The following is a 23,162-nucleotide window of genomic DNA, read 5'->3' on the forward strand; positions in this document are numbered from 1 at the left end:
ATATAGAAAAGTTGGTAGCTGCTCAATTCATAGGTTGTATGTGCCCAGCTAGAGTCACACCCAGCTGGGACGGCGCAAAGACAGTTCTCTTTTTCTGAGAACTCTTCAAAAAAACCCGCCCAGCCCGGAGTCTTATTTAGGCTGAGACTTGGTGGGACATCCCATCCAAGGCAGGAGTGTGGCGAATCAATCGGCTAGCTTATGATCTATCGGACAAATGAATTTTCTCCCAAAAAGCTTATAGATCTTTGATCCGTCTGTAAGACTTGATGTCGGAAAATCAATCATTTTGTTGTTATGATAATTAACTAGATCTGGTATTTCTTTCTCTGCTGAGTAGGGATGGGAGTGGATGGGGCGGGGGACAAGGTCTCCACCCCCACCCCGTTTCAAAATCCGAACCTTCATCCCGGCATGGGGATGGATTTTAACCTCCACCCCCGCCTCCATCCCTGTTTCATGTCCTCCATCCCCGGTCCAAACAGGGGTGAGGCGGGATGGGGCCCGTTTTCCTTAAAGGATTGTGGATGGGGCGGGGATTGGGACGGGGCGGGGAAAAGCTTAAGTCCATCCCCGCCTCCATTCCCGCACGGGGATAGATTTTAACCTTCATCCCCGTTTCATGCCCTTCATCCCCTGTCCAAACGGGGCGAGGCGGGGCAGAGCCCCGTTATCCCCCGTTCCACTGCCATCCCTGCTGCTGAGCAATTTCCTAATTATCTTCTCTTTTTGCCCCGCTGCACACGGGATAGCTAAGAGACTCGCTAAAGGCATCTTTTTGCTTATTTTTAGAGTTATTTTTTTTGTTTTTATGCGCTGACCATCCGTCACGCGCACGATTGACAGTCAGCATGCTTGAGCTCTGGTTGAGCATGTATGGATTGAGCAGCTACCAATCACTATGTATATATATACTCTGTTTTTTTTTTGAAAGACATGCTACGGTTAGGCAAACTCCTACCGGTTATACAACTATACCATTGGGTTTTGCATCTGCAACGTCCCAACACAAGGTGACGTGCACTAGCATATAAACTTTTCATTGTGATAATGTCCTAATATTTAAAAAAAAAAGTGATGTTTTGAAAATATCGTGCTTCTTGATATTATATGGGCCTTTAAAAATCTCACGATAAAATCATGATATTTTAAAAAATATGCTGATACTTGTGGCTATGTATTGCCATATATATGTTTTCCAAAATAACTGGATATGTGGGACGATATAGACTTTAAAAAACGGAGGCTCTCCAGCCGCAAAGTACAGGACAACTTCAAGTGGAGATGGCATAATGTTCCAAGGTTTGTAGCCATTGATGCGCCTATCATGCTTCCAATAATTGTAAAGCAAGAGCATCATGGCTTAGTTCACATGGGTACATCACACCATTCACCTCACATTCAGATGCTTTTGTCAGGATATGGCAGTTTGTATCTAGCAATCTCATAACTGGAGGCAGATTAGGGGTCATATTGGATGTAATTGATCGTCGATCATATTTAATTTCGGCCGCACATCTCACTTGAAAACTGTGCATTTTACTTGAGAACTGCAGGAATGCGAAGCAGGTTATATGTCCCCCCCCCCGAACAGGGGAGTTAACTACATCTCATGTTCGGGGGTCTCAAAGAGCACCACGTATGTAAGCATGTGCGTCTCGTATCCCCATGTTTGTCAGCATTAATTAGCGTTGAAGTTTGATGCGATTGCAAAGACTTAAGTACCCTCTCCTCCATTGGTGCCAAAAAAAATGACAATTCTTGAAAAGGAGTGGTTGTAAAGACTTAAGTGCCTTGAAGATGATTATTTAAGACTCAGTCTCTGCACTGAAGGATTATCCGAGAAAGAAATCTCCCCTGGAGGAGGCCATGAACATCAACCCTCTCACTCTCTCTCTCCCTTCTCTTTCTGCTTCTGTGCACATCCAGCAGAAGATCCTACATTGCTCCATCAAGCACCGATTGACCTGCACATCGACTGTTGTGGAGCCTGATTCAGAGTTTTTACCCTTACAGGAGGAGGGTTTGGGGGCTCATCAACTAAATGAGTTGTAGATCCTGATTCAGAGTTTTTATCCTTACAGAAGAGGGGTCTGGGGGCTCTTCCCAACGTGGGTAGCATCATTCAACTTGAAGAGTTGTGGAGTCTGATTCAGAGTTTTTACCCTTACAGAAGGGAGGTCTGAGGGCTCCTCCCAGCGTGGGTAGCATCATTCAACTTGATGAGTTGTGGAGCTTGATTTAGAGTTTTTGCCCTTATAGGAGGAGGGTTTGAGGGCTCCTCCCAGCATGGATAGCATTGTTCAACTTGATTCGTTGTGGAGCCTGATTTAGAGTTTTTGCTCTTACAGGAGGGGGGTTTGGGGGCTCCTCCCAGCGTGAGTAGCATTGTTCAACTTGATTAGTTGTGGAGCCTGATTTGGAGTTTTTGCCCTTACAAGAGGGGGGTTCGGGGGCTCCCCTCGGCACGGGTCCTGAGTGTCGTAGTAAAAAAATGCACAAGGTGTCGTGATGAGAAAGAAATATGTTTGTTCCAAGCAAGGTTAGAAGAAATCAATGGAAAATTCAACAAGGAGTATGCCAGAATCAAGATGTTGATGTCAAGCGAGAATGGTGTTGTGCAACTCAAATAACACAGAATAATAGGGTTTGGTTTTTAGTTAAAATGGGGAATGAAATGACAATAGAAATCGCTGAAAATTTACAAGAATAAACTCAACTCAATAACGAAGACACCACTTTTTACGGATTTGGAATATAATCTTTGGTTAGGGAGATATGGCCCTCACAAGTTTATCCTAATTCGGGTAGCGATTTACAGCGATTTGCTAACTAAATAACACTACAAATCGCTATAGTGATTTGCAAAAGACACTACAAATCACTATAGTTAAATCCAACAACACTATAAATCATTGTGGGGCTCGTTGGAGACCCAAAAACACTATAAATTGTTATAGTGATTTGCAAAAGACACTACAAATCGCTGTTGAAAAGCCGGATAACACTATAAATCATTGTGGGGCTCGTTGGAGACACAAAAACACTATAAATCACTATAGTGATTTGCGAAAGACACTACAAATTGTTGTAGAAAAGCTGGATAATACTATAAATCGTTGTGGGGCTCGTTAGAGACCCCAAAACACTATAAATCGCTATAATGATTTGCATAAGACACTACAAATCGCTGTTGAAAAGCCGAATAACACTATAAATCGTTGTGGAGCTCGTTGGAGACCCGAAAATACTATAAATCGTTGTAGGAAAGCCCGATAATACTACAAAACACTGTTGGAAGGCCCCCCAAAAAATGGTCGGGAGGGCGCTGCCCCCCGCCAGGGGTGGTCCCCTCGGGATCCGCACCGAAGGGGAGCCCCCGGACCTCCCTCTTGTAAGGGCAAAATCTCTAAATCAGGCTCCACAACTCATCAAGTTGAATGATGTTACCCACGTTGGGAGGAGCCCCCAAACCCCCTCCTGTATGGGCAAAAACTATGAATCAAGCTCCACAACTCATCAAGTTGAACGATGCTACAGTCAGTGTGCAGGTCAGTCGGTGTTTGATGGAGCAATGTAGGATCGTCTGTTGGATGTGCACAGAAGTAGAGAGAGAAGGGAGAGAGAGTGAGAGGGTTGATGTTCATGGCCTTCTCCAGGGAGAACTCTTTGCCTCCCTTGATTTCTTCTCTAGAGAGAGAGAGAGAGAGTGGGTTTTACAGTGTTTTATGGAGAAAGAAGAAGAAGACTTTGAAGAGTCAACATCATCCTCGACTTTCTGGATGAAGGACATGTTTGTCCTTTTTTTGAACTGTTTGTTTTTTCTTTTTTGAATGAAGGGCATTTTTATCATTTTCTCAAACCATCATTTTATGAAAAGAATAGCAAGAAAGGGTACTGAAGTCTTTGCAACCACACCAGACTCCAATGCTAAGTGATGTCAACATACACGGGAATACGAGCTCCATGTTCTTGTATACGTGGTGCTCATTCAGACCCCCAAACACAGATGTGGGATTCAGTGAATCATCGGGGGGGACATACACCACCCTCTCGCAGGAATGAGGCCCACAGTTATGGCAAGTTTCCTCTAATATAGGCATGCTTTGGAAGCTGGACATTCCTCGCCTCTCTAAAAGAAGGGGAAGCTTTGGGAAACTTATTTCACTTTAGTATGAAGTTCTTTTCCCCTTCATTGTTTCCTTACTACATGTTTGGAAGTCTAAAACACATGAGAGAAGTGAGCCAAGGTCGGAAAATTGTACTGTTTTTCCAACCTTTTCAAACCAGTAAAACTTTTTCACTGAGAATCATTTTTAAAAGAAGTATCATTTTTATAGGAAAGACTTCTGCGGGGGAGGTGGTGTCTTATCAAAAGCTTTCTGATCTAGGGCAAAGCCCCTTTCTCACCCCCGCCTCTTTCATTTGATGCATACCAGGGAGAGATGGCCCCTGCACTCTGCAACCTTGTTCCTTCTGTTCACTAAGCTCACAATAACCCTCTCTCTCAGTGACCTTCTTCCTTCTCTCTCTCTCTCTGGTATTTTATTCCAATGTTAACACCTCCGTTGCCGACCTTTTTTGTAAAAGGTGAGGAACAATGATTTGTGTTACAATTTGTAACAATCTTTGTGTAGCAATTTGTGTGCTGCGACTACTACCTTGATACGATTTGTAGAAATTGTCATACTATGATTTACAACCATAATCAGGTTACGATTTACCTGATGTAGTTGTAGGGATTGTTACGATTTGTAGACATCCACAGGAGAGAAAACACAATCAACACGGGAATTTTATGTGGTTCGGTTGATATGACCTACATCCACGAAATGGCTAAGCCACACTCTAAGCGTTTTTTTATATAGTCTTTATAACCAGAGATACACGGTCTTTATAGAGACATAGAGAGGAGATGATAGACACTCCTAAGAAAGGTAAGACTAGCAGGATAAGGATATCTTGCTGGATTTACAGGGCTCATCATAACAATCACCGCAAATCACAAGATATCAGGCTCAGCCGTTATAGAGCCACATTTTTAACACTCCCCCTCAAGTGGGGCAAAGATGTGATTGCAGCCCCACTTGTTTATGATGCTTAAAAGTTGACCGCGAGATAATCCTTTAGTCAATGCATCAGCTAGCTAGTTCAAACTTTCTGTAAATGGAGTTTGAATTTCACAATTCTGAACCTTCTCACGAATATAATGGCAATCAATTTCAATGTGTTTTGTTCATTCGAGAAAGACAGGAATTGCACCTATATGAATCACAACTTGATTGTCGCAGTACATAGAGATTGGTAGCTTATTCTGAATTCCCAGATCCTTTCGCAATATTTTTGTCCATGTGATTTCACTTGCTGTTGAAGCCATAACTCGGTATTCTGCCTCTGTGCTAGATCGAGAAACCACATTCTATTTTTTGCTTTTCCAGGAAATCATATTCCCTCCTATGAAAATACAGAAGCACGTAGTAGATCATCTATCTTGAATACCCCTTACCCAGTCTGCATCAGAGTACCCAACTATATCACAATGCCTAGATTTCTTGTACCATAAACCATGACTAGGCGCCCGTTTAAGATAATTCAAAATTCTCTCTACAGCTTGAAAATCATTGTGAGTAGGAGCGTGCATAGCTTGACTTGCTTGGTTGACTGCGTAGGCTATATCAGGGTGAGTGACCGTAAGGTAGATAAGTCTTCCCACGAATCGTTGATATCTGTCCTTGTCCTCAATAAGCTCCCCCGTAAGCCTGTTTGCTCTTTTTCTTGTTTCACATGGAGTTTCAACGGCTTTGGCTCTAAGTGATGCAGAGCATCCTAAAGATCCGCGCATTGAAGGCAAGTTTGATTCATATCCAACACATCAGATCAAATTCAAGATGTGATCCGTGGCAGATCCAATCATACAGGACTATCTCAGTCTAATTGAATCTATGTGTACCCAGATCCACTTTGAATAACATGTTCCAATTTCTTTGATATTTTGTTTGTTTCTCAGAAATTGTATTTTTAAGTTTGATTCCATTTTGTATGTCCGGAATCATTTAGACTTTTATATATATATATATATATATATTTTTAGTTATTTTTTCTTTTTTTTAGGTGTCAGATTCTACGGATTCAGATAGTTCTAGTGTCCTATAGGATTACTTTGTGGCACTAGAGGGTGTACGGGGTTGTTAGGGTAGTTTTCTTTTTTTTCACGTATTTTCCTTTTTGACAGAATCCACATTATAGCCAGTTTGGATCTTGCCCAAGATCCAAACTATTTGGGACCCAGTTGACACCACTTCATTTGGACATCCAAGAACCCCAATCAAACTCTAAGTTTGACTGGGAAAAGGAGCATGTGGCTGTTGGGAGGCAGTGATGATTCAAAAGGAGCTCATGCATTGGGCAAGTGGGCGACAACTTGGAGAAGCCCACCCCCTTTTTGTGAATGATTGGTGTTGGGGGTGACATCATCATTCTACCCTTTTGAGGGCTTAAGAGCCTCATGGTGGTCGACCATGGGCTGATGGTTGTTGTTTTGAGAAAAGAAAAAAAAATCCAAAAATGGAGTGGAGAAGAAAGATTTGAAGGTTAAAGACAGTTCCAGTATTTTGGCTATATCTCCTTAGATAATGGTCCAAGTTGCATGATCTTTAGCTCGTTGGAAAGCTAAAATCATGTTCTACAAGTTTGCTTTTTACCACTTGGCCTGATTCGACTCGGTTAAGCCGATAAAGTCCATGACAAGTTACCTACTAATGGCATCAAGAAAGTTTATGGGTGATGGGTTGTGAGGGATCCTAGTGAGTGTGAAGGAAATGAAGAAGGTGAGTGTGTTTTTGTGAAGAAGGAAGAAGCTTGAACTGGTGAGGAGGACCAGGGTCACTGCAGCTGGAGGAGTTGGCGCATTCGAACCATCCTACCTTGTCTCCATTGACATCCACAAGCTTTGTTTGCCTTTTCAAACCCTTGCTCTTATATTTTGAACTTGTTACTTTTGATTCTCTTAGCATGCAAGCACTTGACTTATGTTGATGAATGAAAGTTTGAGTTTTAAGTTCATATGCTGTTTGAAAGTAGATTCCAACAATCTACAAAACTCATGATTGCTTACTCTTCCATTTCCTGTCAAAAATCGGATTCCTGGTTCTGGAGTTGTTAGAGACAACTCCAAAAAATCAACTGTATTTGCTAAGATACAGTTGATCCAATTCCAGTGTTCTTGGGCTTCCTAAAAAGCTAAGACACGGGCCTACAACATTGTTGTTGAGGTCGTGGCTTGATTCAGTCGGCAGGGTCCTGAAAATTTCCTATCAAGCAGTCAGTCAAAAAGAATCTGTCAGACCCTGTCCTGTCCAGAACACTGTGTATAATGTTCCGTATTTTAGGGATTTCTCACGATTCACTCCATGAAAATCTGATTTGTTTGATAATGTAGAAAGCTAAGACAAAGATCTAAAATTTTCAAGTTTTCTATTTTAATCGATTCAGCCTGCAAGTAACCTGAAAAAATCTATTTTTCTCTACTTGTGTTAGGTTTGAATATAATATTCATTGTTATAGCATTCTGTGTATGGTTGCTTAATTTTTGAATATCTGAATATGTATGATGTAAAATGGAAATATGAAAGTTAGTCTGGTTAGCTAACATCTGTCTACACCATAGTGAAGTTCGCGGTTTTTTCGAAAATCCTCATCTGCATGCCTGAATCCGAGGTGATTCACGTGGTCAACTAGAACCCCTTTATGAGGTTAGGCTAGTTAACAACTAGTTCATCAGATATTTTAAAATTCAGTAGAGATGCATAGGAATACTTAAATTTTGTAACCCATAGCTTTCTGAAAAGGTCAGAATCTGGCCTTTAGTTCATCTTTTGGGAGTTTTTGCAAACTCCATCGTCTGAAGGGTCGAAAACCTTTCTGAACAGGATGTCTACCGAACCCAGAGAGCTTATCACAAATTTAACTATCAGTCTTGATTTTGAGTCTGTGGAGTGAACATTCTTGATCCGAATTCAGTGATTTCAGATTCTTTAGAAAGGTGTGCGAGTCACGCACAACTTTCCTTTGGATTGCCTCTGTCAAAACAGAGAACATGGGTTCCAAAAACCTTATTTCCTAGAGTCCTGTTCAGACTCATTTTAGTGAAAAAGCTTTTTCACGTATTGAGATTCGTTTGGATATTGGATCATGGATCGATGCGTACTGAGTCCACATCATTTTGGTATCAGAGCGAGGTTTGCCGGATTTCTCAATCTAACACGATCCCCGTTGTAGTGGGAAGGTCAAAAATTTTTTAGGATCTATGCGCCATGTCTGGGAGAACCGGATGTAGGAGTCGAAGCGTGTATATCCCTAAAAAGGACATTCGCGACCTTAAGGATGGAACTCGAACCTTGCAACGTCAAATCGATGATCTTTGTTATAAAATAGAAAATTTTACCAAGGAGCAGGAGAAGCCATTTGAGCAAAGTCAATGCGTTTCTCGAGGAATGCGTATAACACTTTCATATGACTCTGATGATGACTTTGAGTCAAAACGAGATAAGAAAATAAGGTTTTTGCAAAGTCAATTACTTGTTGAACAAACTCGGATGGCAAGGATAAAATCTAGACTTTGTGAACTGAAGTTAGAGGAAGACTGTCGTCACATACCTGATCTGCTCTAATCTTGGAGGTTTGATTCCATTCGTGGGTCTGACCCACATCGATATTCATACTTGTGTTGTCAGTTGGATCCGCCTAAGAGATCCAGTCAGGAGCCTAGAACTCCAAATCTAAAGTCCAACTATGTGAACTCTTCGCATAAAGAATGGAGGCGTGGCCCTCATAAGCCCATCTCAGCCTTTAGTCCCTGACCCAACCCCACCTCATTTGAATCCGTTAATGCTAGGGTTAGGTTTGAGGAAACCTCGTACGTGAGTTGTGAGGACGAATAAAATCTCATTTCTTATGACTTAGAACCTCAAAAATTTCAAGAAGTCATAGGTGAGGATTTTGAAATTGTTTCGATTAGCAAAAAGGTATCCCAGTGCGATGAAATTAATTGCACTCATGTCATTTTCACAAAGGATCCTCATGAAGAGCCTTTTCATGAAATTATTGGTGACCCAATATTTGATGAAGAACCTATCATCGATGTAGCATTTGATGCATTGTCTGATGAAGTTGATAAAATCGAGAATGAACCCTCACCTGAAATTGAGGATGTTCCTATGTGCGAAATTCTTGATGAACCAATTTTTGAGAAGATGTATAAGGAGATGTCCCATATTTCTTCATTTTGGGAAATTCAACCTATAGAAGATCAGTCTAGTGTCAATCCTGACCATCTGGTCCTCGAGAAATTTTATGAGTACATAGAAGAAACAATTAACTTTGAGCTTGTCATCGTTATAGATATTTATTTGGTTCTTCACATGCCCCCAAAAACTATTTTCATGACTTTTTTGACTCCCTATCCACCAGTCCAAATGCTATAGAAAACATATGTCTGAAAGTATCAATAGTGTAGGTAGACAATAAATTTATTTTAGAAATGTGTCATGTACCATAAGAAGTGGATGGCATCCTTTGTCAAACTCATTTATGCATGGACATAAGGATAGAAACAGGTACGTAAATCTACTATCTCTATCAGTCTCATTAAACAATACTGATCCAGGGTTAGTTGTCATTAAATAATGACAGTAAATAGAAAGCATCATTTAGGACTCCTCAAATGAACCATATAGCATCATCTTAGTTAATTCATATTCATACCATGCTTGTTTGTAAGAAACTGCCTTACCTAAATCGCGACTGAGGTCATTCATGATTTTTCTTGGAGTCATCTTTGGGTTATTGTGTGAGCGCCCGTGAATAACATATGAAATATACTTGGAAGACATTTTCTCGCAATAAAGTTGTCAACTGATCCACCACATGTATGCTTGCTTTGATTCATCTTCACTTTAATGAATGTTGCTTCGTGCATTTTTGTGCAGAGGAACTTGCAGAGGTAATCTATCATAGTTCATGGGTTCTTTCTCATACATATAACAATGACTCTGTTACTACATCTCTTCACAAATTTTGTTTTAAAGTTATTCCTAACCACATGTCTCTTAAAAACTTATGACACTGCTCAAGATTAGTAAACGTTTTGCTGCAAGCAATTTTGTGATCGTTTGACTATTTTGATAGCCACTAAAATTGTTTGTATTCATTAAGTTTTTCATTGTGAAACTCATCATACAACTTAGAAGTCTCTATATTAATTATTTTCAATTGCTCTTCATTGAAAGATAATATGTTCATAGAGAAGCAAGGGTTTGACTTCCCAAATGTCATTAGCGGATAGTTTTTACCCATCAATATTTGTTCTAAAGCATCACTAATTTGGTCTTCCCTTATTGTAAAACCCACATTAAAAAAAATAACCGGACCCAGGTCAGATCTAGGCCTGACCCGGATGGGACCCGGACCCGAACTGAGTCCTGTAAAAACCCTTAGGGTTTTCCCTTTTAAAAATATTTAATGCAACTGCGGGCCTCTGCGTTTTTCCCCCTCTGGAAAAATGGAAACCCCTTTGGGGGTTTCCCGAATCGGCACCTCCCTTGTGCCTTTAAGAGCACTCAAGGGGAGGGGACACCCTCACCTCCCTGCGTTCCTCTTCCCCTCCCTCTCAAGTCTCCTTCTCCTTCCTTCTCCCTCTCGCTCCCTACGTGTGGCGACACCGACGAGCCCCCGCGGCACCTGCTCGCTGCGTGCGTTGAGCCGACACCATCGACCACCCATAGACGCCGATCGATGATGCCGACCGACGCAGTCGGCCCCTCCCAGGTACGCCCTTCTCTTCAACCTCTCTTCTTCTCTTCTTCCTCTTCTGTTTGTCGGTCGACCCCCTGCCGTGTCTCCCCTTCACTCTCTGTGTTCGTCGGTGGCCCCCTGTCGTGCCTCTCTCTTCTCCTTCTCCGTCTCTTTCTCCTTCTCCCTCTGTCGTGCCTTCCTCCTCTTTTCTCTACACTGTCAGGAGGTCGGTGGCCCCTAACATGCTCTCCCTCCCTCTTCTTCATTGTTCCTGTCAGGCAGGGGCCTTGGCTTCTGCCATTCGATGTTCGACAGCAGGGGCCTTGGCCCTTGCCATTCATTTTATTCAGGCAGGCAGAGGGCTCGGCCACTGCCATTCAAAGTCTATCAGGTAGGGGCCTCAACCCTTGTCGTTCGCGACATTGTCAGGTAGGGGCCGAGGCCCTGACATTTAAAGTTTGTTAAGCAGAGGCCGAGGCCCCTACCATTTAGCTTTGTAAGGAAGGGGCCAAGGCCTTGCCATTCGAAGTCTGTCAAGCAGGAGCCTTGGCCCCTGTCGTTCGTTCAGCTCTGTCAGGCAGGGGCCTTGGCTCTTGCTGTTCACCATATTGTCGAGCAGGGGCCTTGGACCCTGCCGTTCGTTTAGTTCTGTCTGGCAGAAGCCTCAGCCTCTGCTATTTGAGGTTCACCCGACAAGAGCCGCGGCCTCTGCCATTTGATGTTTGTTAGATATTTTTCGTTAGACAGGGGCCTTGGCCCTTACTACTCATCAGATTCTGTACGACAGGGGGCTCGACCCCTGCCTCCTATGCTTTCTGCCAAAAAGGCAGACCCTACCATTGCCTTTTCTGTTATTTATACAACTATGGCATAATAGTGTTCACACTTTTACAGATTTACGCAACAGGTCTTGTTCATGCTCCGTGGTCCGAGCCCCGTATCACCTACACTCGTAGGCGCATGCAGCGATGCAACCTCCTGAGGTAAGGGAAAGTCACACGAGGATTTTGGATGAATTAAATAAAGTATAAGGATTCTTAGATAGAATAATTGACATTTCATACATGTGTACATATAGAGCAACATAACTTATGATTGCCTGTTTTGTATTTCCTCATTCTTACTCTTCTAAAACTACATACTTGATGTATTCTATATGGGTAGGCTCATTTCTACAGTGATTCCTATTACTGTGTTTATGTACTTGCTCATCGTTGTGATTGCATTGTAGATGACTTGTATGTTATTACATGTTGGATCTTGTTGCCACCCTCAGGAAAGCCTTGTAGGGTGTGCAGGTGTGTGTACCATATTTCATGCCTTTCGAAAAGGTGCAAAATTGGATACATGCTCCAAAATTTCGAGAAGAGGATCTTTCTGGTGCAAGTCAACTCCTTAAGCATGAAAGCCTGCTTTTAAAATAAATATTCCATCTGTGTGTTGTTAGATGCAACTAAAAGTATCCTGAGTCAGTTACTCGGAGGAAATGATTGGATCCACAACGATCCCAAGATTTGCCTAAGATTTTCTATTTCGTAGTGACTAAGCATGCCAAGTATATTACTAATTTTATGAAATACTGTGTTGGGTTATCCTTCAAGAAACCCATAACCAACTATCGTAGTCGTACCTTAAGACAGGTACGATATATACATTACAATAGATAGCATAAAAGGTCATTGAGTACCTCGAAGTGTGCAATGAGCACTCTGTTGAAATAAAAGAAAATAATGATGTCCTCCTCCACATGCCAGATGTTTAAAGAGCAATGGATGATAAGTTTGAACTAAATGAATTGCAACATATTCATGGTTTCTCTCTCATCGTAGCCATACCTCTAAACATGTACGACCATACTTTTGGACAAGTACATCACGTTGGTGTTACGATGTTTGGATGATAAGTTTTGACAACCTCGAAGCATGCATATGGCACAATGCTCAGATCACATAAATGGTGACAATTCGCCTTCACAGGCAAGATGCTCGAGTGGGTCTAACAGACCAGAGCATGTAGAATGGGGCGGCGGTTAAGAAACCCCCGTCATACCCATTCGACCTTCACGGTTCATCAAGGGAGAGGATGGATGGTACAAAAACTCTGATGGACAGGTTGTTAGCAATCACCCTATAGGCAAAAGACTTGTCTTCCCTTGTCATCAAAGTTAGGAGAATTGAGATTACCATAAATTATCTTAGGTGATAACTTTCAGGTACTTCTGCAGAAGTTGGATGCATCAATGGGCCACGAATGGCTTTGGGGATTTACTCTCTTGGTCACTAACCGTCCCCTTAAGAGCGGACTCAGTCAGCCATCCGGGTTAATGAAAAACATTTGACATAATAAACCTCTGGATCGGTCTCGGTTGTTTCTACGTTTCGCGTTTGTGCGTACCCACAAGCCAGTTAATATCAGAACTTAAAGACTATCCTTTTCACAATAGTTGTAGATAATTGAGATTCATACTACTTACAATGATGTTGTATCTTGTGAAGAATATCGGTTCTAGGACAATAGATCTTTGTATATGTTGCACTTGCTAGAATAAATTACATATTGCATTTATTGCTTTTAATAAAATAAACTGCTTATCTCATGAATGTTCTGCTTTATTTTATTCTACATTGTCTATTCGTGCACCTACTAGTTTGTTATGAAACTGACCCATTTCATGGGCAGGTGACGAGTAGGACTTCACAGGCGGCCGATGATGCGATGCAACATGACTCAAGATTTTCCTTATTTCTGTTGGCGTCTTGGCTCTAAGTTTTAAGTTTTCCTTTAGATTATTGGATAGTGGGAAAGAATGTTTATTTTTTTATAATAAACTAAAAATTCTATTAATAAGTTATGGTTTTGTTTTTCACTTACTCTAAGCAACGGGTTTATGATGATTTTATAACTAATGTGCCCATAATTTGTTAACTTATGATCCTTTCTAAATTGCTTTCGCTATCGATTTTAAAAGTAAAAACTCTTATCTTTGAAAGGTTTTTCGTCAATGTTTTTAAAATCACAAGTTGAAATTTTGGGGCATTACACTTATCATTTCTGAGTCCAACTCAACTGACATGGTATATTTAAAATTATTGCTATCATCTGATTCTGCACTGTGTCAGTCATCGATGCTAGCGTAAAATGACTAATTGACTGCACAAAATAAATCAAAACTCATCATATATATGGCTCTCTTTGCTTCCAAAAATGTAATATTTCTACATTTTCAACTTTCAAGATTAACCAAAAAAATAACAGCTCCAATTCAAGCATAAATTAGAAAGACCGTCAACCTATACCTAGATTTGCCCTATGCATTGAAAGGCTGGGTGTCATACAACATCATGCGATGAATATCATCAACACTGGTTTGTCCAAGTGGTTCCACTTTGCAGTGATCCTCTCATTATTAACTGTTGAGAACAATGAGATGTTCGCCCGAGAAGTGAACTCAATAGCTGGTGGCTGCGATAGTGTACATTATCCAAAAGATTTTCATCATTCCATTCTTGTACGTTACTTTCGACTACATCTTGTACATTACTTTGGACTGTCACTTGGTGTTTAATTATGCATCATTCAACTTCTTGTTTAACTTTGCAAACAATGTCAATTTGTGTAGCTTTACTAGCAACTAAGTAAATATTGCCCTTATATAACATTGATTGTACATCAGCGTCATCCAAGAGATGTATCTATGTATCTTCACCATCTGATTTTGGAGTGCACTTATACCAGAGGACCATTAATTTTTTCATATATCTGATTTTACAAAGTATTAATGTTGCAAATTCCTTATAGCTATTATTTTTAGAGACCATTATAGATCTCTAAAGGGGTTGCTCAATGCTACTGTAATTTACAAATATCATTTCAGCAACAATCATAACTTCCTACACTAACTACATAACATATCACTCAGTTAATAACTCTAAAAACCAACAACCCAAAATAAACCACAATACCCCCATAACCCATATTCAATGCTTGTGCACAATCAATCCCAACCACATCTAACTAATTGAATGCTTCTGCACAGTAAACTCTAACCCTAATCAAACAGAGATAAATATTGACAAAAATCATTTTTATCAAAAAAAACAACAGTGAAAAACTATTCACCTAAATGTCATGAGAATATCGTTGAAATATTGTTAGAAGATCGCTGGAAGGATTGAGTACCACAAGAACTCTAGGGTTGCGAAGATAGGGCATTCAAATGAAAATAAGGGGTTGGGAAACGAAGCATCATTTATATAGAATGAAATTTTTCAAGAAAAAATGTTGCAATATCGATGTGATACTCGTTGCAATTTCATACTTTCAGACTTTCACGAGTTTTTTGTAATTTCGCAATATCTCATGCTATATTCTTTTAAAATTTCGCAAGATACAAACTTCCGCAACACTTAAAGAATTTTCACAACGTTAAATGTTTTGGAATATCGCAACCTCGGATGTGATTTTGTTGACGAGTTTTGTGGGTGTATTTTTTTAGCATCGCGACCCACAAAAATAAAAACTTTGCATATGTGAGGGATAAAAGCGTTCAGAAAAAATTGAGAACATGCGAAATTGTCCATTCGGCGGATTTGATAAATTGTTGGGTGGCATTTTTGGAAACACATCATTTTTTAAAGTACATTACTGTCATTTTTAGTATTTTGGTTCATCTTTTTTCTATGTCAAAAAATTTCTTATTTTTTGGTCGTGAAATTTGGATGCATTGTGAGCCGTTGATTTTTAAACCCATTGGAAAACTACTTTGCTGCAAAAAGATGATCCAAATCCTATTTTCTACTAAACTAAAGAAACTATAATGATCACATTAAGGTTAGATATATACGAGAAAAAGGATGAAAATATGGTGTTTTCTACTGGATTACATGTACAAATGACTAACAAATTTATATCCATTTCTAGGAGAGCTAAGATTTGGTCAGGTCACCATGCCGTGCTAACGAGTCTTTTTTTATTTTTTATGTTGTTTATAATAAAAGTAACCTTACAAGTGTGATCTATGTGTTTTGGTTAGTGACAATCAACTCTTGGATTGTCTGATTACAACACATAAGCACAGTTTTATAAACCTTGAAAGTTCAATAGCCTACACTGCAAAATTTTCATGGCTCATAAAATACTATATTTTCATAAAAGATACAATCCAAGATCCAGTTCATAGCGTTTGGACCATGTTGAATCCATCTATGATGGTCTGATTGAGTCGACATGACCCGTACCTATGATTTCTAGCTCATTTGAATGGTGAGGTCGACATGACCAAATGTTACTACTTTATAACATAAGCCTCAGCAACAATTAGCAGCAATACACTTCATTGTTGGCAGAATGACCATACCTCTGTCATATAAAATGGAGTGCAAAGCATATCATGGGTATCCCTGACAGCAAACCGTCAGGGGTCCTTCTGATGCCATTCATCCATATCGTTGAACGGCATCAAACCAACATGGCCATGTTGCTTATGTCCCAGATGGGCCCCCACAAAATTTCAGAGCCGTTCATGATCATGATGAACGGCATCCAAGACATGGCAGATGAAACAATAGAAAACATGTTGGCCAACATTATTGCTCTTTTGGCTCTTGATTGTTTGTCTAAGAAACTATAATCTCATTAGTTGCTTTACCCTTTGAATATTGTCCTAGACCACAATCTTGTCACAAAAAGTAGACGTTGGGGATTTGAATTTAAATTTAAAATTTGGGACCAAAAGTAGCCGCTCCTGGCTGCGGAAAACTTGAAAAATTAAACATAAAGTGGATGCAAAATGGCCCACTCAAAAAGGTGACAACTTCCCATTTTCTCATGACTCATATACTCTTCCTGTCCTGTTATTTACCTTAAGTTGGGATTGTTCCATTTCCTTGCATCAATGGATCAGCCTAGCAATCTTTCACTTGCAGAGAAACAGAGTAAGAAAGAAAACTTGTTACCCTGCAACGATGTCGGATATCGTCAACCAATGTCAGATAAGCAGCCCGAGCCCGGTAGCAGGAACCATTTTTCTCAACAACCAACTTGCAGTATTCTCATAGCTAAGCCCCTTAGTGATGAGGATTTAGAAGAGCTCAAAGGATGCATAGAATTGGGCTTTGGTTTTGGGTCTGAAGAAGATCACAGATTGTGCAGTACATTGCCTGCACTAAATTTATATTATGCAATCAATTGCCGATCTCTATACACCGGAGAGTATAGTTTTGTTGTGGCATCTAACTCAGGTTTGGATGAAACTCTTTCAATTATTTGTCATTTATGTGTTGTTAGGAATTTGTCTTTGATTGTGTGTTTGTGACAGAAGGCGACTCGAAGATGATGAAGACAAAGCTGAAGCACTGGGCACAAGTAGTTGCCTGCTCTATCAGGCAATACTATTGATAAGAAATTATATTGAAAAAAAAAATTGCAATGTGATGTTTTCCTTTTTTTCTACGTTTTTGATGGTTTTTGTTATTTATTATGTTTTACCCAATTTGAGTTGAATGCAATTATAATTTACAAGAGGAAGGCTTTGTGTTGATATGCTTGGGCATCAAAGGCTGCCTGTTGGTTAAAGTTCTTACAAGCAACTGAATCAAGTATTCTCACAAAGTCCCAAGGATAGGCATAATCCTGTACTAATGGATTTTCTTAATGAATTGATTGTTTTAGTCAATTGTTTTGTCTTATAACAGCAAATTTAACAAATTTAACTGTGCAACTCTGCACTAAAGCAAAAACGATCTGAACACATTCCTTCTAAGCCAACCCACCAGCCAACTGCATAGGCCGCTATGCTGCCATTCCTTGTAAGCCAGGTGAGCAAGGCCCTCGTTTACAAAGTTTCTTTAAAGAACAAACCCCCATGATGGGCTGCTGCCACCTGCCAAAGTCGAGCTTTTTCTGTTTGCCGATTCCACAAACACCTTATTTCGTATAGATGGCAGAGTGAAAATGTTGCAACACCTAAAAGGCATGAACCAATAGGTATCACATTTTTTTTTTGAAAGGCAAGCTCGAGTTATACAGACACCTACCACTTATACAACGATACCATTGGGATTCGAACGTGCAATGTCACAACACAAGGTCACGTGAACTAGCTGCTCCTACCAGACAAGGGGAGCCCCGTCGGTCAATAGGTACCACATTTGGAAAAAAGTTTTTTTTAATGATGATGAGGAACCCTCACCGAAGTGAAGGAAAACCCCAGGTGGGGGCCCTACGACCACCCAGCCTTACGTGGCCCACCTTTGAAAGCTACAGACACACCCGTGCACCAGTGGGGGGATTGGTAAACCGAGATTCATAGTGCATGATGAACATGTTTTAAAGCATATCAAGACTGAGAATGGGGCATGATTGTATCAAGCCAAGCAGATCTGCATCCATATCCATAAAGCATTTAGAACAGGAACTAATATAAAGTTCCGTATCACCAAAGTTGGATATGGTGGGATTCGGTATCTGAGCTGTTTACAACGCATTTTCAACCAGTCTCCACAGTTTTTTTCAAGTAGGTACTCCCACACTTGTGTCCCTTTTTCTCACAGTATAAATTATTTATTTTACTCGTCTTTACCCCTTTTGCTGTTTTCTCTGTGGGATCTACTGCTGCACTTTTTGCTTTTAATAAACTCTTCCAGAGACGCTGTCCAAACTTTTCAAATGAGGCCTGTGGCAAAGCATATAACCAACAGAATTCCAAAAGAAAAACGTATAATTTGGCATTCACTATTGATTCAAAGTTGCAGTACATCACAATTGGCGTATAACATATACAAATCAAGGGATGTAACGCAAATACGATGATACAAACCCATCAACAACCACATATATGGCTCCAATACAAAGCTCAACCTCTGCAATCACACAATGCACTTTTGTAGCCTGGTGAGATAATTAGAGACGCGGACTGAAACCGGCCTTCGCGGGATTAACCCCAATGAGCAAACGTGATCATGTGCACAAAATTCTGATGCATCTAGTAGTCTCCTTACAGTATGAGTTTGCTCTTATGGGCAATAGATATCTTGTAAAACTGAAGCCTATACAAGACCACGTAGGGCAAAGCTCCCAATGTCTCTCTGTCATACTTCCTGAAGTGCTAGATTTAATTCATGGGCAGCCTTTGACAGAAGCCCGCCCTTCCTGTACGGGACAACAGGCAAAGCATACATCAGTTACAAAAATTGTGCGGCTTTTAGTTTTAACAAAAAATTCCAGATGGCTTTAAATCCTTCCAATACACTGTGAAGGCCTTTGAAAATTCCTTGGAAAGCATCAAAACTTGAAGTTGATGACTAGCATACTCCTAAATAGTATAGAATATCTAGTGGAAGCTTAAGCAATTAACAAAGAAGTAAAATATTAAGCATCCACGGATTAGAGAAAGAATGAAAGATGCTTCTTGCATATACACAGTCCAGGCAATCCAGTAGTTGGGCCACTTTTATCTACAGAAGGAAATGGTGTCTTGACTGGCCTAACAAGAGAAATAATGGGTTTAAGCCATAGTCACCAATCTTGTTATCGGGAATTTCTTGGGAGTCCTTTTAAAAAGTTGTTTTTCTTGAAAAAATCTCGGCTGTTTTAAAAAATAAAAAAGGATAAAAAACGAACATAAAAGAAACAAAAAATAGAAAAAGATATAATTAAAAAATTAAACTAAGAAAAATATTTTACTGGGATATTAGCACGACATTTATGTTTTCACAGATATTTTAAAGTTTTTATCAGCTACCGCAAAAAACCCAATACTATCGTGATTTTTTCAAAATACTGGTGATATTGGTGACTATGGCTCAAGGCACTACTCAACACATGACAAGATTAGCACCAACACCTGCCATATGATTTTGATGACAAAATGACCACATTACTCTAGAACAAAAAAACTCATCAGAGACGTGACTGTTCTCTGCTTGAATCAGAAGAGCTTTCCCTTTTTGACAGAACCAGAAACATTTGAGAATTCAATAGCAACATGCTTTGGTAATTCAACTTCTTCAAATGTTGCAGCTACTTACCTTAACAGAGAATTGAGATTTTCCTTAATCTTTTGCAACTCAGCAAAGCACTGATTACAGCGCTCAAGCCTGCATCCAGTGGGCAAAAAGATGAGTGAGGAAAACACTATCAACAGCAAGCATAAATTAGAAATAGGATTGATGGCGATTAGGATAGTGACCGCTGTTCTGCATGAAGATCAACCCCAACTAATGCTGGTCCTGATATTGTTGAATGGATTACCGGCCCAAAGGTCCTCACAAGCTTCAGCAGCATCTCCAATGATACACTTATGTGCCTGTCCTTTCAAGAACCAAAGTACCAGGAAAACAAACCATCAGAAATTGAAAGTGTGTAAATGATGTGCTTAGCCTTGCTGCAAAACATAAAGTAGGACAAGAGAAAGGAAGCACATGCCTGTCAATCTTGCTAGTGAGTAAGCCACTAAGCAGCGGTAACATACAAGCACATATATCCAGTGTGACGAAGTCAAATTTCTCAGTGAATACACTGATTACATCAGCTTGCACCTGTGTATAAAATGATGATGAAGACGGCATGAGAATATTTGTAAACAAAGACTAACAAAAGGTTAACATCAGCTACACTTTTGTAGCTTGAATAGAATACCTACAGAATGATCACTCATTTTCTCCATGGTACTGATAGTACCCTTTATGTCCTTCCTCTCCCAGAAGCGCCGTACTACCTGAAAATTAATGTTGAAAACTGAGAATCCTCAGAAATATAGCATCTTCAAAATCCAACTGCATAAATAAGATGCAGTCGCAATGCAGCATAGCAAAAGCATAAAATAAGGTCCAAAAGAGTGGACTGGCACCAGCACAAGCCGCAACACAAAGCCATGAAGAGCCATATGCTGAAGGACTCTGACAAGTATGCACCCCTAATTAAATCCCCATATATTAACACGCTCTATGTCAATTGTGGACATGCATAACAAACAAGTTGAGACCATCAGAGTAAGTCCATCTACTTAAGCTTTCCTAAATTAGTCTCAACATTGGGAAGTCAAGAGCCCTTATTCACTAGGAGGAGGCATGTCTAGATAAAAATCAAATAAATTTTGGAAGAATATTGGAAGACAAAATTCTCTCAAAGCACAAGACTAATTTTAACTCAAGCATTGAAGACAGTTTATACCAAGGTTGTAAGTATTGTATCGTTACCCATATCAGTTGGGCCCAAAATAAGATATGTAATATATCGTTTTGTAAAAAATCATAATTTTTTAATATATTTTTTTTAAATCTAAAAAAATCATGAAAATCAGAAAAAATAGCAAAAAATTCTAAAAAATCATAACACATAAAACAATGATGAATTGCATAAAATACAACCACAAAATCGCATATGAAGCATTTATGTCTCTATGAGCTGCAATAAACATCATCAAGCATCAACTATCTCACAAGAACAATGCAAAATATTAAATATCTTACAATTATGAACATGTCACAAGTCTCATACTTTCATATTACATAAACAAAAATATTATGAAAATAGTTGCACTCGATTTTCAATCAGTTTTCACTCATTACTTGAATGCCCCATTGCCATGCCGGATCATCTGATGCCATCTTTGGAGCAGTGTGTTAAAATGTATCATTCGACAATTGTAATATTATATATATTTTATATATATAAAGGATAATACATATTCATATATGGTATATATGCATATGTATTATCCTAATTATATATATAAAATATATATTTATCTATTTATAGGCATAGGGGTAGTTTAGACATTTCAGTTTTTACGCATATTCCATTTGGAATATGTTTGTAATTTTATTTTTAATTTTCTTTTTTATTTTTCCCTTTTTTGTGGTTTGCGCCACCTAGGGGGGCTCCCCAAAGAGTCGTTGGGGAGCCCCCAACGGTCACAAATGTGACCGTTGGGGACTCCCAACGACTCCTTTGGGAGCCCCCTTGGTGGCCCCTCTCTTGTGTTATAAATAGGGGTCTCCCCCTTTGTATTCTTTACTTCTTAGAGGAGCTTATGCTCCATTGTATGGGGTTTATACCCCCTTCTTCCTTCTTCTTCAATAATATTCAACTTATGACTTTATGTCATATTTTTGCCCCTTGTGTGGGTTTATGTGTTAGCACATTATGTGCTTGTGTTGTTCCCTTTAATGGGTTTATTCGCACTTCATGTGCATGTGTATGGGTTCTTTATTGAACCTAATATATTCAAAGCCACTTTCTAACATGGTATCAGAGCTAAGTTGAGATCGAGTTGCTCTTTGGTGCATCGGGAAGCGTGGTATTCAAGAAATTTTTAAAGAAAAATGGTGAAGTATTTATTTCTCTCTCTTTTCTTTCTTAAAGTTATTAAGTATGCATTCTATTTCCTTAAGTATTGTATGAAGAATTTAATATGTTTTTTATGTGTACTCTTTGTCATTATGTCTTTTTATAAAAAATTGAGTTACTTGATACTCTATTGAATCTTTTTCGTATACATACTTTTTTGTATGTTTTTCTTTGAAAATTTTGAAAATGATAACTTGTTTGGCGAAAAAATTAGATATATGATTGCTCAAAACTTAATGGGTCGGTAAAGATTTATGACCATTGGAGCCTTGAATTTATATTTTAAATCTAACGTTGTTTATAAGAATACCTTTTATATATGGTAAGTCGTTAAAGAAAGGTATGTTAAGATTAAAATGTTTGTGAGATGTATTTTTTCGAAAAATGCTAAATTCCTTAATAAGTTTTGATTCACTTACCCAATGTGTCCTTTTCATATGAGCAACATTTAATTAGGAAAGTTTTTTTTATATAATTCCGGTTGAATTAAGTTTTAAAATAGTCTTATGGAATATGGTGAATTTCTTTGCATCTTTATACTCTTAAAAGATTTTTCAATTTGATTTAAAGAGCGTGTCTCATTATAAAATTTATGGTCTTCACTAATGTTTGTTGCCTACTTATTACATTAGGAGTTCGTAATAATCTATTAAGTCATGTTTTTTGATAAAACTTAAAAGCTTTTGAATTTTTCCTCAATAAATGTTTAATTTTATAGATTTATGCCATAGTACAATCTTACTTTATCATAAGGTTTTTTTAACAAATCTATTATTCTTCTTTGTTGGAATTTCTCTCACTTTAGTGGAGTTTCCCCCTTCTTTGGGAATTTTGTGTGTTTTGAGCTCTCTTTAAGGAGCCTTTCGGTCCTTATAATCTTCTTGTGAGTATATACTCTTTTATGAAGATTTCATGGTTGTTGTGAGAAGATTGTTTGTGAGTATCTTTTTCCTTGCATAATATCCTTCAACGATTCATTAATACTTGTAACCCTTTGTGGATCTTTTGAGATTTGTTGTGAG

At 39.1% G+C, this 23,162-nt stretch overlaps 1 protein-coding gene across 1 annotated transcript in view; it reads right to left on the reverse strand.

Moving 5' to 3' along the window:
* Positions 1–18,498: 18,498 nt before the first annotated feature.
* The window catches only part of LOC149830921 (katanin p80 WD40 repeat-containing subunit B1 homolog KTN80.3-like), a 30,238-nt gene continuing 25,574 nt past the window's right edge, over positions 18,499–23,162 (reverse strand). Inside the window, exons 14-18 of the mRNA XM_090011921.1 lie at positions 20,432–20,506; positions 20,215–20,327; positions 19,979–20,095; positions 19,818–19,886; positions 18,499–18,939 (exon numbers count right to left, since the gene is read on the reverse strand). Coding sequence (XP_089868047.1) covers positions 18,879–18,939; positions 19,818–19,886; positions 19,979–20,095; positions 20,215–20,327; positions 20,432–20,506 — 435 coding nt within the window. The 3' untranslated portion in view covers positions 18,499–18,878. The remainder of the gene's footprint in view (positions 18,940–19,817; positions 19,887–19,978; positions 20,096–20,214; positions 20,328–20,431; positions 20,507–23,162) is intronic.

Source organism: Nuphar pumila, chromosome 7, assembly GCF_984573655.1.
Source record: "Nuphar pumila chromosome 7, dmNupPumi1.hap1.1, whole genome shotgun sequence".
In the NCBI taxonomy this organism is placed as follows: Eukaryota; Viridiplantae; Streptophyta; class Magnoliopsida; order Nymphaeales; family Nymphaeaceae; genus Nuphar; species Nuphar pumila.